The sequence below is a fragment of the Sceloporus undulatus genome, chromosome 5 (assembly GCF_019175285.1).
Source record: "Sceloporus undulatus isolate JIND9_A2432 ecotype Alabama chromosome 5, SceUnd_v1.1, whole genome shotgun sequence".
Classification (NCBI taxonomy): Eukaryota; Metazoa; Chordata; class Lepidosauria; order Squamata; family Phrynosomatidae; genus Sceloporus; species Sceloporus undulatus.
The window spans coordinates 191,127,221-191,140,021 of NC_056526.1; the positions used below are offsets into that span (position 1 = coordinate 191,127,221).

Below are 12,801 nucleotides of genomic sequence, written 5' to 3' on the forward strand. Positions count from 1 at the left end.
CTTTCTTCACTGTCCAGGTCTCAGATCCATTCATGGCAATAGGGAATATGATGGCTTGTATGAGTCCAGCTTTTGTGCTCATTTGTATATCCTTGCATGTGAGGATCTTCTCTAGTTCTTTCATAGCTGTCCTTCTCATTCTTAACCTTCTTCTGATTTCCTGGCTGCAGTCCCCATTTCTGTCAACGTTTGATCCAAGGTATAGGAACTCTTTGACTATTTCTATTTCTTCCATTGTCTAGGACAGGTTGAACTTGTGAAGGTCCTCGGTGGTCATTATTTTGGTTTTCTTTATGTCCAACATTAAGTCTGCCTTTGCACTTTCTTCCTTGATCTTCCTTAGTAGGTGCTCTAAGTCTGTGAAAGATCAGTAAATGGGTCCCAGGGCAAATCAAGGCTGGACTCTGCCTGGATGCCCAAGTGACCAAACTTTGGACATCTCCTGAGACAACACGATGTGTCGGAAAAGATAATTCATTGTTGTTGTGTTGTGCCTTTAAAGTCATTTCCTACTTATGGTCACCCTAAGGCAAATAAAACCTATCATGGAGTTATCTTGTCAAGAATTCTTGGTGAAGTGGAAGGTAACAGGAAAAGAAGAAAAGCTCAGTACAGAGAGAGAGACTCCATTGAAGAAGCTGCCCTTTGAAGAAGCTGCCCTGCGTCTGCAAGACCTGAGCAGATCTATTAATAACAGGGTCTCTTGGAGGTTTCTCATTTGTAGGGTCTCCCATCAGTTGATGGCACATGACACTAACATCATCGCAGGGGGAAGCTGAGGTACAGAGAGTGGGGCTTGACTCAATTTAGCAAGTGGGTTCTTGGAAGAGGTGAGATTTGAACCCGCTCTCCAATCAATGTAAAATAATATATATATATATATATATATATATATATATATATCAGATTTTTAATAAAAAATGAATTCATTCAGTAAGATGGTTGGGTGCAGGGTCTCTTGGCGGTCTCTTGTTCATGAGGTTGCCACAAGTTGAAGCCGCCTTGGCAGCACATAAGAGCAAACAACAGCTGCTGCTTGGTTGTCCTGGCTCTTCCATAGGATTGGTGGCTTTGCCCTCCATGAGACATCAGCGGAAGCCTGGAATCAGCTCCAGGTTTTATCCCTATTCAGCCCAATGGGAAGCTCTGGTCTTGGCTGCCATCATCCAACGCTGGATGGAAGGTCAAGTGTTCATGCCAAGACTCATGGCCCCTATGGCCACTGAATTCCAACAGTGACCATTACTAGCAAGTAAAATGGGGCGCTTCCCCTATCGTTTTGTTGTTTTTAAATTTCTTTTTAAAAAACAAAATTTTATTGACATAAAATAATTACATATCACACAAACAAAACACAGAAAAAAATAGTCATAGACATAAACATAAAAATGTGGAAAAGGAAATATATTTAAATGTTACCACTTATTAAGTGGTATTATTAAGCTATGCTTAAGTTACTTTCTCTACTTCTATACATTTTGTACACTGTACTTCTAATTCACTTCTTAAAGTTCAGCACTACACACACACACACACACACACACACACACACACACACACAGAGTACTTAAATCTATAAATATTTATATTGATTCTATCCTGGTTTCCTGGACAGGTTTATTCCAAGGAGATTTGCCATGGCCTTCCTCTGAGGCTGAGAGAGTGTGACTTGCACAAACTCACCCAGTTGGTTTCCCTGGCTGAGCAAGGATTCAAACCCATTGTCCCAGTCCTGCACTCCACTCACTACACCATGCTGGCCCTATACTTCCAATCTACTGAGGAGTATTTTGATGTAGAGGTTTGAGCATTGATTGGACTATGGCTCCGAAGACCTGGCTTCGAATCCCTGCTTGGCCACAGAAAACCAATGGAGACCTTGTCCAGGTCACTCTCTCCCAGTCTAAAATGATGGCAATGGCAAAACCTCTCTGAAGAAACATGCCAAGAAAACCCCATAAGTCAGAAATGACTTGAAGACACGCAACAACAACAGCAACAACATGTCTCTAGAGTCATTGCGTTCATTGGAGAGGAATATAAACCCAGGTACGTGGACGAAGGATTGCAGTGTTATTCTCCGGTCTGTTTTTTTTCCACTCTTTTCCTCCTCCTTAATCCCTTCCTTCCCTCGCTAATCCCATAAGAAACCTTGGTAAACACAATCCTTTCTTTCTGTGTTCATCCTTTCCCCCTCCTTGCCTCTTTCCCAATCAGAAGCAAGAGTTCTTCCTGCATCATTCTTTGGAAATGCTTGCAGAGGCATTTGTATTCCAGTTTAGTTTTGCACAGAGTGACCAAGCTGTTTTTTGGTCTTTTTAATTCAACAACAGCAATGACGACAACAAAACCCAGCATTTGCCCTGACCCCTGGGCTTTGGGTTCTCTACTCTGTGGCCTCGTATGGCCTCTCCGCTTGTCCTGGTTCTGCCCTTGAGTGACTGTGGGTCTTGCCCTGGGAAGAAGGCAGGCTATTAAAATAAAATCCTATAAGAACAAAGCCCTTTTGCAGTTTGCAGGATTGTGTGAAGCTCCGTTATGGTAGGGATACAAGTAATATCCAGAATAGCGTTATTTCACTCAGACCAGAATTCCCTTTAGAGATGGATATGGGACCAGAGATTTTTGGCAAAAGGACACAAATTGGATATCCAGCATCTCTACTTGAAGGAATCTTCTAGTAAGATGATGGAATGATTATAGGGTTTTCCCCCCTAGCTTTCACTAGAAAGCTGGACCAGAACTAACAAAAATGAATTTCAACAGGGAAAACAAAAGGCACTGCACTTAGGGAGAAAAATATGAAATGCATAGATAAAGGATGGGGGACACCTGGTTTAAGGAGACATATGTGTGAAAGGGATCTGGGAGTCTATGTAGATCACAAGTTGAACAAGCGGCAGCTAAAAAGGCTGATGTGATTCTATGCTTCATCAATAGAAATATAGTTATATCGAGGGAAGTAACAGTGCCACTCTATTCTGCTTTAGTCAAGCCTCACCTGAAATAAAGACTGTGTCCAGTTCTGGGCACCACAATTGATAAGTTGGAGAGTGTCCAGAGAAGGGAGATCAATACGAGGAAAGGTATGGAAACCATAAAGCCCTATAAAGAGAGAGACTTAGGGAGCTGGGTATGTTCAGCCTGGAGCACAGACGGTTAAGAGATGATATGATAGCCCTGTTTAAGCATTTGAAGGGATGTCATATTGAGGATGGAGCAAGCTTGTTTTCTGCTTCTCCAGAGAATAAGACCCAGAGCAATGGATGCAGGCTACAGAAAAAGAGACTCCACCTCAACATTAGGAAGAGCTTACTGATGATAAGAGCTGTTCGACGGTGGAAGACTTTGCCTTGGAGAGTGGTGGAGTCGCCTTCTTTGGAGGGTTTTAAACAGAGGCTGGATGGCCATCTGTCAGTTCCTGAATGGCAGAAGGGGGATGGACTGGATTACCTTGGGGTCTTTTGCAACTCTAGGATTCTCTGATTCTGTGTATTCGTACATGGCAGAATATGGTTGGACTGAATGACCCTTGGAGTCTCTGATTCCGTGTGTTTCTGCATGGCAGAATGGGGTTGGACTGGGTAACCCTTGGTGCCACTTCCCGATCTAGGATTCTCTGATTCCGTGTGTTCCTGCATGGCAGAATGACATTGCACTGAATGATCCTTGCACTCTCTTTGAACTCTATGATTGTATTAATTTTATCAGTGAGCTGCCAGCCAAATTTTTCACAGCTCCCATTCAACACTGTGATTGTAGCCCCTGATGGGATTGTCTGTGAATTTTGTCAGCTCTCTGAGCTGGTGGCTGCCACCAGCCCTGCATTTTGTGGCAGTAGGTTCTAGTGTTTAATTGTGCACCATAGCCCCCCAAAATTCCCCACTTCCCCCCAGTTTTCTCCTTGTTCAACCTCAATTGGATTTTCCTGGGTTCAGGTATTATGAACTCGATTCCCCCCCTTTGCATTCTCTCATTCCCCTGCCCTGAAAAATACCACACATGGCAGATTGCGATGCCAGCTCAAACCCCCCCATACTTGTTTTCGAGGAAGATTTGGAGTGTATGTGTGCAAAATATTCTATAATGAGCATTTCCCCCCTTCCCACTCTGTTTTCTGAAGTCTATATTTCTGTGAATTTTTCTGCAGAGGTTTGGTGCAGAGATTACAATTTAGTGGCGGGAGGCAGAGGAGGTGAGCGCTGAGCTGCCGCACTTCTCAGCATGTGAACGAAGGAGGCAAAGTGTGGGATTGTGGTGTTGCTAAGACACTTGGTGTGTACTTAGTGCTCCACTTGTAATTGCGGTGGGTTCGGGAATGGAGAGGCTGGTTTCTTACCTGCTTGAACCTCCTTTTGTGCAGGGCAATCGCAGAGTAGGCTTGGACACAGAAGCACAAAAGCAGGCTTGTGGTGCGTTCCAACTAAGATTTAAAGTGAATCACTGATCAGGTTATATGACCATTGTTCCCATTTTAAAACTAGTTCCGATCCAACTTTGAATGGCTTCTGTTGCAATAAAGTGACGCAAAACCCCTGGTTTTCCAGGCACTAGATTCCTAGCAGTCCTTTTGAAAAGAATCAGTTCCGAAACGTGTTCAACAAGTGGGAACGACGGATCTGAATCGCATCATTCTGGAGGAGAGGGACTAATGGCAGAGGGGTGTTTAATATCCCTTCTCAGTTTTTGGTAGATCCACCATTCCCCTCCCCAGCGCTGCCTTTGTAACTGTGGGGTGACCTATGGGCACATGCTTTCTTTTTGCACATGATTGCAAAACCAATTAATCAAATGTTCCATCAATTCTTTAAAAAATAAAATTGATAGAAGATTTGATTCATTGAATTTGCAATACAGCTGGCCCTCCTTATACACAGATTTTTTATACACAGGTTCAAACATCCACAGCTTGAAAATATTCAAAAAAAAAAGTATAAATTTCAAGTATCAAACCTTGATTTTTTCCCTTTTATATATTATAAGGGATACCATTCTGCTATGCCATTGTATTTAATGGGACTTGAGCATACACGGAATTTGTTATTCATGAGGGTTCCTGGAACCAAACCCCAGCGGATAACAAGGGTCCACTGTATTTGTAATTACCTGGGTGATCCAACGGCAGCTCATAGTGAGGCAGGTAGTTGCAAAACCAATGAATTGAATCGTCTGTCTATCTGTCTGTCTGTCTATCTATCTATCCATCCATCCATCCATCCATCCATATACACACACTTGTCCCTCCCTATTTGCAAGACCCCTGTGAATATGGAGAAGCCACAAATAACAAAACACGTTTTGACCTGACACCTCTTTAGGAATATCTAGGTCCTTCAGTGCATCTCTGTGGCCAACATCCAAAAGACACTGACCATAGAACTGCGCTGGAGGAGCTACAAAGGCCTAGTAGAGTATTCTCTCTAGGAATCTCTAGGTCCTCCAGGGCAACTCTGTGGTCAACGTCCGACAGGCACTGACCATAGAGTTGCAATGGAGGAGCTACAAAGGCCTAGTAGAGTGTCCTCTCTAGGAATCTCTACGTATTTCAGTTCAACTTTTAGTTAAAGTTGACCACAGAGTTGCACTGTAGGACCTAGCTATTCCTAGAGAGAACATATCAATCAAATCCATGAATAATCAAATCTGCAAATATCAAGGTACGGTCAGAGCTGGTTTCAAATGGGAAGGACGGTCATATAAACCGATCAGTGATTAGCTTTAAATCATATTGGGAATGCGCCTTTGGTTAAAAGGAGCTTCTTCATCAGAGACTTTGTTAACTGAAGTTTCCCTCCTAAAGCAAAAGTAAGAGGAGAAATTGGAGCACAGCGGAGAGAAGAAAGTGTGTCTGTCTGTGTGAAGACAAGGTCACCTGGGGCCAGCCTGCTAATTGCCTTTAAATCTCCTTGTTTTGGGTCAGAGGGTCTTGTGTTGCAGCTCAAATACTCTGCCTCCCTCCATCCTCAAGCTTTTGAAGCCGCTTGACATTTTGGAAAGTTTCAAGCTGCCGTCCAAGCTGTGAATTCGTGGCTGTGAAAAAGCTCTCCTTTGCAAGGAGTGTCTTGTTTCACCACTATCAGGTACCTCCGGTCCTGCTCTCAAGCGGCTGAACGTCTTTGGAAAAAGTCTAGGGAACCGGCCGATTTCATTCATTATAAATTCATCCTTTTATCTTTTTCACGCGCTCTGTCTATGGCAAAACAGAACTATTTTAAATCACTGATCTGCGCTAATGAGAGGCGCCCGCAGCGTTTGTTCTCCTGCTTCAATACACTACTCAAACCTTCCTCTCCCCCTGTCTTCTCATCTTTTTCCCCCACTGACTTCGCCAACTACTTCATCACAAAAGTCACTACTATTCGATCTGAAATAGTTCCTCCCGACTTGCCCCCTACCACTAACCTCCTGGTACCTTCTACTAATAAACTCTCTGTGTTTCCCCCTGTTTCTCTGGATGAACTCTCTAAGCTGCTAAATTCTTCCAAACCAACTACCTGTTCTCTTGATCCTATTCCCTCCCGTCTCCTAATCTCTATAGCCCCTTCTCTTCTGCCCTCGCTCCTCTATATCTTTAATCTCTCTCTCTCTCTTTGGGTTCCTTCCCTTCTGACTTCAAACATGCTCTCGTTTCCCCAATTCTGAAGAAACCCTCTCTCGACCCCTCTTCTTTGTCTAGCTATCGTCCAATTTCTCTTCTTCCTTTTCTTTCTAAGGTCCTAGAACGGGTCGTTTATTCTCGCTGTATTAAGTTTCTTGAAGCCAACTCCATCCTAGACCCCTTCCAATCTGGCTTCCGCCCACGGCACTCTACAGAGACAGCCCTCACCAAGATCTCAAATGATCTCTTGCGGGCCAAGGCAAACGGCCTCTACTCTATTCTCATTCTTCTCGATTTGTCTGCAGCCTTTGACACTGTTGATCACTGTCTCCTGGTCGATTTACTTTCTGACCTTGGGTTCGCCGACTCTGCTCTCGACTGGTTTAAATCTTACTTGTCAGATAGATCTTTTGCAGTGGTCACGGGTGGTCAGACTTCATCCTCTGTTCCGCTATCTGTTGGAGTTCCCCAGGGCTCTGTCTTGGGTCCCCTTCTGTTCTCTCTATACACACTGTCTCTAGGTAAACTCATCAGTTCTTTTGGTTTCTCCTATCATTTGTATGCCGACGACACTCAGCTGTATCTCTCCACCCCTGACCTTTCGACGGGGCTTGAACAGCAAGTTTCTTCTTGTCTGACTGCCATCTCTCAGTGGATGCGGCTTCGGCGCTTGAAGCTCAACATGTCTAAGACTGAGCTTCTCGTCTTTCCACCTAAACCCACCCTTCATTATTCCTTTTCTGTTTCTGTCGACGACACTTCTATTCAACCGGTTCATCAAGCCCGCAGTCTTGGCTTCATTTTTGACTCTTCTCTGTCATTTATTCCCCAGATCCAGGCCACCGCCAAGGCCTGTAGATTCTTTCTCCACAACATTGCCAAGATCCGTCCATTCCTCTCAATCTCTACTGCCAAGACTCTAGTCCATGCCCTAGTGGTTTCGCGACTAGATTATTGTAACCTCCTTCTAACAGGGCTTCCTCTTTCACACCTCCATCCTTTAATATCTGTCCAGTATTCAGCTGCCCGTATTGTCACATCCGCTCGCCGCTTTGACCATGTTTCTCCTCTTTTATCCTCCCTTCATTGGCTCCCCTTCCCCTTTCGCATCCGGTACAAGCTTTTGTTACTGACTTTCAAAGCCCTCCATGGGTTGGCCCCTCCTTACTTATCTGACCTTCTTTCTCCTTACATTCCTACTCGCACCCTCCGCTCTGGTAGTCAGGGTCTCCTGTCACAATGTAGGACTACCACTGCCCCCTCCCGAATTCGTCCCTTCTCGCTTGCTGCCCCTTACTCCTGGAACCTTCTTCCCCCACATGCACACCTAATCACTTCTCTGCCCAGTTTCAAAACTGAATTAAAGACTATATTGTTTAGAGAAGCATTCCCAGAGGTGAGCCCCTCTCTGACCCAGGAAGCCTCCTTCTAACCATCCATCAAGAAGCCAAGCCCTTCCTCCAGTCAATCTGCCTTGGTCCAGGCCTTGGAGGTGGAGAAGAACTGCTGGACCTGATCCTATTCCCCACCACCACTCCCTTCTCCTTTTGTGTCGTGTCTTTTAGATTGTAAGCCTGAGGGCAGGGAACCGTCTGACTAAAAAAATTGATGTACAGCGCTGTGTAAACTTACAGCGCTTTATAAATAAAGGTTAATAATAATAATAATAAGGTTTAATGCAGCTCTAGAAGAAGTAGGGAAATAAAAGGTTTGCCATTGCCACCAGCTTACAATATATTTAACAGGCTGCATACATTAAACATAATGTTCATCCAGGAATCAGTTCTAAGGAAGGTTTTGTTTCACTAGGTTTAATGCAGCTTCAGAAGAAGAAGGAAAATAAAAGCTTTGCCATTGGCATCACTTTAAAATATATTTAACAGGCTGCATACTTTGAACATAATATTCGTTCAGGACCCAGTTCTAAGGAGGGTCTTGTTTCACCAGGTTTAATGCATCTCTTAGAAGAAAGAGGAAAATAATTGTAAGCCATTACTACTAGCTTACAATATATTTAACAGGCTGTATACATTGAACATAAATATTCATTCAGAACCTGGTTCTAAGTGTAGGCTGAAAGTAGTATGATTCAAAGGTTTGATCTTATCTTGCTCTATTATTCAGGTATAGCTGTCTTTTCTACCCCCAATATTATCATTGTAAATTCAGAGTTATTACAAAGGATGTGTTGGCAAGATCAAAACCCAAAGATCAAAATCGGCGCTGCCTCCTGTCGCGCATTTGCAAGAGATAAAGGGCCTCAATTGAGAATTGCTAGCTTAGTTTTCCTGTTGCACAATTGCTTGTGCAGGAGTGCAGATTAGTGCAATTGCAGGTGCTGAAGAAGATCTTGACCTCAGTGCTTTGGTCAGACATCATCTGGAATCCTGTGTCCAGTTCTGGTCATCACAATTCAAGAAGTACGTAGAGAGATCTTGTTGCACCTTTGAGACTAACGGAAAGAAAGAAGTTGGCAGCATGAGCTTTCCTAGACTTAAGTCTACTTCTTCAGATGGTGCAGATCAAATTCATCTGAGGAAGTAGACTTAAGTCTAGGAAAGCTCATTCTGCCAACTCCTTTTTTTAAGTTAGTCTCAAAGTGTGACAAGCTCTTTCTATATACTGATTCTATAGACTAACACGGCTATATCTTACAATTCAAGAAGGATATGGACAAACTGGAGCATGTCCAGAGGAGGGCAGTCAAAATGGGGAGAGGACCAGAAACCACCAAATCCTATGAGGAATGATTTAGCAAGATGGACATGTTTAGCCTGGAAAGAGAAGGTTAAGAGGGGACATGATAGCCCTGTTTAAATATTTAAAGTGGTGTCATATTGAGGAGAAGCAAGCTTGTTTTCTGCTGCTCCAGAGACCAAGACATGGAGCAATGGATTCAAACTAGAGGAAAAGAGATTCCACCCAAACATCAGGAGAACTTCCTGATGGGTAAGAGCTGTTTGACAATGGAAGACACTTCCTCAAAGTGTGGTTGAGTTTCCTTCTTTGGAAGTTTTTAAACAAAGTCTGGGTGTCCATCTGTCCCAGGGAGGGCTTGGAAGGGGTCTTCCTGCATGGCAGAATGGGGCTTCACTGGATGGCCCTTGAGGATCTCTTCCAATTCTAGAACTCTGTGCATCTATGATTTTGCTACAGAGATTGAAATCATAAGAAAAGTGGAAATACCTTTTCATGTTATTTCTTGTACCAGCTTTTCTGCAGGGACACTTCTGTTTTGTTAAGTAAGGTGTACCTGTATTTGGTGAAAGATACTCTTAAAATCCATCTTCCTTGGGGTCAGATGCCATGCAGTTTCCAGGAGAGGGGGAAAAGTATGCAGCATCTGCTTCTGCTTATCTCTTCAATGGTCTGGTTTGTGCAAGACAGGAACTGTTCTCCTCCTTGAAAACACACGTAACAAAGCTGGGGGGATGCTAAAAATAAATGGTTGGTGTTGGTTTGGACATGTCAGCCCTTAAGATCCAGAACAGACTAGACCAGGGTGTTTTCTTAACCTGTTTGTCCTGGTGATCTTCTCTGTCACTCAGTGGTTTGTTCTTGAGAGCTGCTGAATTGACTTTGTGGCTTATTTTCTTGCTGTCCAGGAAGCCTGCTGTATTTCCAATTGCAGAGAATGGCCATTTGCTGATCCAGGCAGAAGTTCAACACGGTAACCGAGGGATTCTCAGCATACCGAATGGCTGCAGCAAACAAGGGTAAGTGCAGCGCTAACCGGGGCTGGCACCTCTATCATCCTGGTGACCCAAGCATCCCTTGAGCATTCCTTGAGCATCCCGCTTCTGACCTTTGGGTTATTCAGCTTTCTGGGGCTGCATCCGCACTTCAGAAATAATCCAGTTTGATAGTGCTTTAGCTGCCATGGCTCAATGCTGTGGAATTGTGGGATTTGTAGATTTGTGGGATATTTAGCCTTCTCTGTCAGAACGCTCTGGTGCTACAAATCTCAGGATTCCATAGCATTTAGCCATGACAATTAAAGTAAAATGAAGCTTCATGAATGAAAAATTATTTCTGCATGGCAGAAGTAGTCTGGATCACCAAAGACTTGTTTGGAGGCTGCAGTTCAGAACTCAAATGATTTTGTGCATAAAACAAAATGTGTATACGCTGAACCTTGAGAAAGCAAAAGTGTCACTATCTCAGCCACCCATGTGGACAGTTTTGGATTTTGGAGTATTTCAGATTTTGGAATGCAAGATAAGGTATACTCAACCTGTGCCAAAACAACAGTAGAAATACGTAGATACACTTGGCCCTTGGTATCTGCTGGGGTTTGGTTCAGGACCCCCTGTGGATACCAGAATCCATGGATGTTCAAGTCCTATTAGATATCATGGCATAGTTAAATGGAGGGATCCCTTATATAAAATTGCAAAATCAAGGTTTGCTTTTTGGAACTTATATATTTTTAAAATATTTTCAAGTCATGGTTGGTTGAATTTGTGGATATGGAGGGGTGACAGTATATTGAAAATATGCTTATCTTCTCATATATGCTTTTATGTTTATAAATATTGGGTGTATGCCTCTTACAGAGGACTCACTGATTTTGCTTTATTCTCAGAGCATTCTCTGTTGACAGTGATCCTTTTTTTAAAATTGGGGTTTGTGGACTGCGTTGTGAAAAGGACCACCTGTTTGTTCATGTTGTTGTGTGTCTTCAAGTCATTTCCAACTTTTGCCGACCCTAAGGCCATAATGGGGCTTTCTGAGGCTGAGAGTGTATGACTTGCCCAAGGTCACCTAATGGGTTTCCACGGATGAACAGGGAATTGCTCAGAGCCAATGCTCAGCTACCCTAAATACCTGAAAGGCACCAGATCCCAACTGATTTTGAAAGCTAAGGACGGTCAGCCCTGGTCAGTACTTGGACAGGAGACCATCAACAAATGATGGGTGCTGTGGGCTCTATTTCAGAGGAAGGAACTGTCAAAACCACCTCTGAGTATTCCTTGTCCTATGACATTCAATGGGTCTCCATAAGTCAATAGGCAACTTGAAGGCACATACAGACGCACAATGGTCAGTGGTTATGTTTCCTTTTCTTCAAAATACAAGGGGTATGTTGAGAACAGGGTCTATAATACCCTAAATTTACCAACTCCTTTCAAATCTTGCAAGATAAGCAGGGTCAGCTCTGGTTAGTACTTGGAAGGGACACCGCCCTTGAACAGCAAGTGCTACAGGCTATATTTCAGAGGAAGGAACTGGCAAAGCCACCTCTAAGGATTCATTGCCTAAGAAAACCTTACAGAATTCATGGGGTAACCATAAGTTGACAGGCAACTTGACACTCCATATCCACAGACATTTTATCCAAGGATTAAGCATCCATGGCTTGAAAATATTTTTAAAATACACCTATCCCTCCCTATTCACTAGGGTTAGGGGCACAAGACCCCCGTAAATATGGAGAAACCGCAAATAACAAAAACACCATGTTTTTACATGAGAGGACACCTCTCTAGGAATCTGGGTCTTTCCGCACAACTCTGTGGTCAACATCCGACAGACACTGATCATAGAGTTGCACTGGAGGAGCTACAAAGGCCTAGTAGAGTATTCTCTCTAGGAATCCCTAGGTCTTTCAGTGCAACTTTTAGTTAAAGTTGACCATAGAGTTGCACTGGAGGACCGAGATATTCCTAGAGAGAACATATTAATCAAATCTGTGAATAATCAGATCCACACATATCAAAGCTGCAAATGTAGAGGAATGAATGTATATCAATTACAAAAAGCAAACCTTGATTTTGCCATTTTATATAAGAGACACCATTTTACTATCCATTGTATTTAATGGGATTTGAACATCCACGGATTCTGGTATTCATGAAGGGTCCTGGAACCAAACTCCAGTGCATATCAAGAGCCCACTGTACTTAGACAGATGTGCTACCAAAGGGATTTGGGGGTTGCAGTCCAAACACCCCCCAAGCTGGAAGCTAGACCTGGCACTACTGAAATTGGCAGGGGAAAAACCCATCTTGCCTCGGGCACGGAAGTGGCTACCAAGCAGCTGGGTGGCTCTCTTTCCACTAGTCAACGCTCCCTTCTTGTCTGAGCTTGCGATGAGTCTTTTGCTTTGTTTGTGTTCAAATTCCGCCCACCTTGTGCCACCCTCTTTGTCCGTCAGCTGCACAGTGACCCGTTGCCCTGAACTTTCCGTGTTTCCGTTTCAC

At 43.6% G+C, this 12,801-nt stretch overlaps 1 protein-coding gene across 3 annotated transcripts in view; it reads left to right on the forward strand.

The window, feature by feature from the left end:
• C5H20orf27 (chromosome 5 C20orf27 homolog) overlaps positions 1–12,801 on the forward strand; it is an 80,942-nt gene that overhangs the window by 28,051 nt on the left and 40,090 nt on the right. For all 3 annotated transcript variants that reach the window (XM_042469563.1, XM_042469564.1, XM_042469561.1), the window contains exon 2: positions 10,204–10,314. In XM_042469563.1, the coding sequence (XP_042325497.1) occupies positions 10,296–10,314 (19 nt within the window). In that variant the 5' untranslated portion in view covers positions 10,204–10,295. The remainder of the gene's footprint in view (positions 1–10,203; positions 10,315–12,801) is intronic.